The sequence below is a fragment of the Otolemur garnettii genome, unplaced genomic scaffold (assembly GCF_000181295.1).
Source record: "Otolemur garnettii isolate 467f Iridium unplaced genomic scaffold, OtoGar3 scaffold00006, whole genome shotgun sequence".
NCBI classification, from domain to species: Eukaryota; Metazoa; Chordata; class Mammalia; order Primates; family Galagidae; genus Otolemur; species Otolemur garnettii.
Genome location: NW_003852401.1, coordinates 34,721,840 through 34,727,815, shown reverse-complemented (window position 1 = coordinate 34,727,815; position 5,976 = coordinate 34,721,840). Strand labels below are relative to the sequence as shown.

General features: G+C 42.7%; 1 protein-coding gene across 1 annotated transcript; it reads right to left on the bottom strand.

Moving 5' to 3' along the window:
* Positions 1 to 3,971: 3,971 nt before the first annotated feature.
* GCNT1 (glucosaminyl (N-acetyl) transferase 1, core 2) lies at positions 3,972 to 5,340 on the bottom strand. Its single transcript, XM_003783056.3, has one exon. The coding sequence runs from the start codon at positions 5,262 to 5,264 to the stop codon at positions 3,972 to 3,974; it is 1,293 nt and encodes a 430-aa protein (XP_003783104.1). The 5' UTR covers positions 5,265 to 5,340.
* Positions 5,341 to 5,976: the final 636 nt, after the last annotated feature.

The following is a 5,976-nucleotide window of genomic DNA, read 5'->3' as shown; positions in this document are numbered from 1 at the left end:
TAAATTTAAATAAATTTATTGAAAATAAATAGATTTTTTTTAAGTTATGATAAAAAGTTCAAAAACAAGATCCTTTTGAGTCCCAATGAACAAATCCTCCATAAACCTTACGACAAGCATTTGGAACCACGTAGTAGATTTCAACAAGTGCCATTCTAGAAAGATGAGATAGCACAGCTACATAGAAGATGGTGGATTCACGGTTTTGCTATGGGAACTAGGGACTAGACTCCCAAATACTATTTTTATATCCACAGTGAAAAAAAAAAAAAATCACTCAAAGCCTGCCAATTTAAATATAAAACGGCTGCAGTCACATTATAATTCACAAGATGAATAACTGTGCATATTTGTAATTTGAAAAATTTTTAATTTCCAATTTTGTTAAATTCAAAACTATAACTTAAAGCAAATAGGGCACAATATTAACAACTGGTAATCGAAGAAAGGGTTCTATAGTGATCACTGTACTATTGTTTTAACTGTCCTATAGATTTGCAAACTTTCAAAATAAAAAGTGGACATACACCTAAGGTGTATGTCACTACCACTAGTTTTAGAGAAAAAAGTTTCCTTATCTTATTAAAAAATCTGTCTGCTAAAAGAAGCATGGGAGAAATATTTTCACATGTTAAAGGGAAATACTGGTTTATAAGCCAAGCGAGAATGCGTTGCATGTACCACGCTCATCGACATCATCGCCTGAGGTTTGTGTGTGTGTGTGTGAATCTTTTATTTTTATTGATTTGTTTATTTTTTGCTGTTTTTGGTCACGGCTGGGTTTGAACCTACCACCTCCACCATATGGGGCTGGCGCCCTACTCCTTTGAGCCACAGGCACCATCATCTCTTGAGTTTTCAAAGCCAACATGTACCACTCGGTCCAACACTGACTGCCGGGCTCCTTGTGCAAAAACACAGCAATCCACTGACTCTCACATTCACAAATGATAGTAAAGGTTTAAAAACACACCTTTCAATAAAATGAAAATCTTTCTTTTTTTTGAGACAGAGTCTCAAGCACTCTACCCTGGGTACAGTGCCGTAGCGTCACAGCACATAGCGAACTCAAACTCTTGGGCTTAAGTGATTCTCTTGCCTCAGCCTCCCAAGTAGCTGGGAAAACCGACACCCACCAAAACACCTGGCTATTTTTTTGTTGTAGTTGTCATTGTTGTTTGGCAGGCCCGGGCTGTGTTCAAACTTGCCAGCTTTGGTGTATGTGGCCAGTGCCCTACCCACTGAGCTATGGGCTCCGCCATGAGAATCTTTTCTATTCAATTGTCTAGCCTAAAAAAAAAAAAAGAAAAGAAAAAGAAAAATTTTCCTAACTCTGAGGAATAAAAAAATGCTTCTGTAGCAGAATGCCTTAAAACTGGCTGATAGGGTGGCACCTGTGGCTCAGTGAGTGGGGCACCGGCCCCATATACCAAGGGTGATGGGTTCAAACCCAGCCCCGGCCAAACTACAAGAAAATAGGCAGGTGTCGTGGCGGGTGCCTGTAGTCCCTGCTACTTAGGAGGCTAAGGCAAGAGAATCACTTGCCTGAGCCCAAGAGCTGGAGGTTGCTGTGAGCTCTGATGCCATAACACTCTACCGAGGTTGACAAAGTAAGACTCTGTCTCTGAAAAAAAAAAAAACTGGCTGATACTGTCTACTTCTTGTGTACCATTTAAGTTGCTATATTTTATTATTTATTTATTTATTTTTTAAGACAAAGAGTCTCACTTTGTCATCCCAGGTAGAGTGGTGCAGCATCATAGCTCACAGCAACCTCAAACTCTTGGGTTCAAGCAATTCTCTCACCTCAGCCTCCCGAGTAGCTGGGACTACAGGTGCCCACCACAACACCCGGAGGCAAGGTCCTGCTCTGGCTCTGGCTCAGGCTGATCTTGAACCTGTGAGCTCAGGCAATCCACCCTCCTCGGCCTCCCAGAGAGCTAGGATTATAGGCGTGAGCCACTGTGCCCAGCCTAAGTAGTTATGTTTTAAAAATAGAGCACACACTTTGGGTTCTTGTTTAAAATCTAACACTAAATGACAATGTTTCACAGTTCCTGGTAGATCTTTGGCTGAACAGTATCAGTTTAGCAAAATAACAAGAAATTTTTTTTTCAAATTTTCATTTACTTTGGTCATATGAGACAGTGCTATAGCGACCCTAAATCATCTATCTTTCGGTGAAAATAGAAAGTAAAACCATATGCTGTGAAAAATACCAATACTGAAACAATCTGACACACACCTAAAGCTCCCTCCTCTGGCCTGCCAAAATTCCATGTGGGGCAACAGCACGCTTCTTTCCTCCTCACAGAAACTTTTGAAAAAAGAGGAAACTTGCAACCAATGGGCAGATAGCACAGAAGACCCAAGGACAGAGACCAGGTCCTTCCAAACAAAAGCACAGGTGACATCAGGATGCAACATCTGGATATAAATAGATCCTGTGAGCAACAGCCCTCCTGTCTGGGGTCAGTGAAACTTAGTTCAGATTCATCATAGATCTCAGAAATTATGAAAATAGATTCCCTTTCCTTACTGATTGGAGAGCTGAGACAGTAATACAGGGTTCTGTGAAAGTAAATTATTACACAGCTTAACAGCAGGGTCTGGGGAAACCGGAGGTAAGAATACAAAGACGCATCTTTGAAAACACTGAGTGTTACTCTTTGTAGAAATTAGAGTTTTAAAAGATATCTTTGTGAGCAATTTAATAGTTTATAAAAAAGATAATTTTAATAACCTAAGATGATTCACAGAAATTGTCATTTTTTGTTTTGAAAACAAGCAAAAATAACACAAAAATTTTAATGTTATATCAAACCCAATTTAAGCTCCCTGAGATGACATAGAGACACAGTACACAGCACAATGTGACAGCAGAAAATGAATTATTTATAAGGATCACTTTGAGTCAAACCCAATCTCATTTTTTTTTTTTGAAATAGAGTTTCCCTCTGTTGTCCCAGGCTAGAGTGCTGTGGCATCATCCTAGCTCATCCTAGCAACCTCAAACTCCTGAGCTCAATCCTCATGCCTTAGCCTCCCAAGTAGCTGGAACTACAGGTGCCCAACACAATGCCTGGCTGATTTTTCTATCTTTTAATAGCAACAGATCTCATTCTTGGTTGAGCTGGTCTTAAACTCCTGAGCTTAAGGGATCCTCTCACCTCGGCCTCCCAGAGTGCTAGCTAGGATTACAGGCACTTTGTGAGCCACTACACTGACCCAATTTCTATTTCAATAAATATAACATGAGATAAATTTTATCCTTATAATTGTTTGTTGCTATAAATTTATTCATCCAGCAAAATGGTCATATTTAAAATTCTCAAAATAGGCTCAGTTCCTGTAGCTCAGCGGCTAGGGTGCCAGCCACATACACCAGAGCTGGCGGGTTCGAATCCAGTCCAGGCCTGCCAAACAATGACAACTACAACCAAAAAATAGCCAGGCGTTGTGGCGGACACCTGTAGTCCCAGCTACTTGGGAGGCTGAGGCAAGAGAACCGCTTAAGCCCAAGACTTTGAGGTTGCTGTGAACTGTGATGCCATGGCCCTCTACCTAGGGCAGCAAAGTACGACTCCATCTCAAAAAATAAAATAAAATAAAATAAAATAAAATTCTCAAAATAGTTTTGGCACAGCTCAAATTTTCTCATTTTTGTTAAGTCCCTGAAGTCTCTTAATGGGTTGAGTTTTTGCACTGGCCTCTTCCCCAGCACCCCTTCTCCAGAATGCCTCGCTGCTCACCCTGGTCTCATAGCTACTTTATCTCTCCCTGAGGTTAACTCTAGGGCAGCATTTACTGCTATCAGTCCTCTAACCAACTGTGCTCTGCAGAAACCTTGCAGCTTCTCAAACGCGAAGACTTAGAGTGCTTGCCCCAAAGAGGACCTCGGACAATTTTTCTGATGCGTGCTGACAGGGAAGAAGAACCAAATGCCTCCGTCTTATTAATCCTAAAATTGCCTACAGCGGCCGATGGTGTAATGTTTCCAAAGCTTTATGCCTCAGGTGCTCATCCAGACACTGGATGGCAAAGTGGTCGACGTCCATGTCAAACTTATTGGCAAACAAGTGGTGCGTGTGCAGCATCCAGTTCAGGTCTCCAGCGCCGAACACGCACACCGAGCGCACGTGGGTCCCCGTGCAGGGTGGGTAGGGAGCGCCCTTAGAAGTATCCCCCTCATAGTACTGCCACTTGACAAACCTCGCCACCGAGAGCATGTCGGACAAGTCGTACTTATGGCTCAAGGAGCGTGAGCCAGGAACTTCAGGGATCCTTTGGATAGTGGCCCAGAGATACTCATCCGGGCTGTACGTGTCCTGCGCCCACTCCATAAACTTTTGGATTTTTTCATTTTCTAGCACGTACGTCACATATTCCCTACTGACCACAAAATAGGCACTGCCCGAGAAAAGAGGCGTTTCAAGCGGAGGATGCGTTTTCACGGTCCCCGTGTTGGTCAGCTTTCCGTCAATGACCGCATACCGCTTCTTCCACCTCTCTTCTTTATGGAGTGGCATCTTCTCCGTTTCAAGGTTGTTCTCACCCATGAACGACTTGAGCTTCCTGACGATTTCTAGGTTGGTTTTGATGGGAAAATCCATACCGCAAAGATTTATCAAGTACTTCCAGTCTGCACGCATTCTGTGAAGGTCCTTCATGCAGTTGAGGTCAGCCTGAACCCGGCTCCATGATGCATAAACCACACTCTCCAATTGACTGGCCACAAAGACATTATTGAAACAGGATGCAATGCCCATCACCGCAGCTAGGAAGGGCTGCTCTGATTTTCTGTCCACATGGATGCAATAGAAATTCTGAGGCATATAGATGGCCCTCAGGAGCCTGTCGAGCATTTCGATTTTGTGATGAACCACGATAGAATAGGCTATTGGAAACCCCGCCTCTTCTTTGCTAAGGGGTTCCGTAATGTATTTGCGGCTCTTGATGAAAGAAGCGCAGTCCCTGGTCATGTTTAGATAGTCATGAGGTGTCCACCGAGTGCGCGTTCTGAACTTTACTGTCAGTGTCTCAAGCTTTGCCTTTTGGATTTCGTCTATATCACCCTGGACAACTTTGGTGCAATTGACATTACCAGGATTCTCTCCAACGAGCTCCAAGGGTCTGCTGTTTATAAATTCGGGCTTTTGATGAATCCTTACAACAGAGAAGGTGACTAGGGAAAAAACAAGGAACACAAAGCAGTAATTGATGGGATAAGAAAAAAGTCTTCTGCACAGCAGCTTCTTCAGCATCTCAAACAACAATCGGGGATCGCCCTTCGTTAAAAGAAGTCTTCTAGGCTTCAAGGACCAACTATTTTCCCTCTGCACACCCTTGACAGCTGTCAGTTTGCATTCATCAGATGTGCAACTGCATCTTGGAATGAAGAACAGCACTAAAAGAAAAACAGAAACGATTTTTATATATATGTCCACATTACAGATATGTAGATTTACAGGGGTGTGTGTGTATATATATATATATATATAAACAGTCTTCGCAGGGTCAAAAGTTATCCTCTTTGTTATGAGACTAGTTGTTTAAAACAAAGACAAAGTGGGTCAGTCAAAGGAAACGGGGTAGGATTACAGGAAACCCACAGTCTCTAGTTAAAGATGCCACAGATTAGAAAAAGAAAATAAAACAAAAAAACAGGCCAGACACAATGGCTCATGCCTAAAATCCTTGCACTCTGAGAAGCCAAGGCGGGTAGATTGCTTGAGCTCAGAAGTTCAAGACCAGCCTGAGCAAAAAGTAGAAACTGTCTCTACCAAAAATAGGAAAAACTAGCTGGGCATTGTGGTAGGCACCTGTAGTCCCAGCAATTCAGGGGCCTGAGGCTGGAGGATTGCTTGAGCCTAAGAGATTGAGGTTGCTGTGAGCTATGACAGCACTCTGCCCAGGGCAACAGAGTGAGAGAGACTCTGTCTCAAACAAAAACAAAACCAACAAAGAAAATCCCCA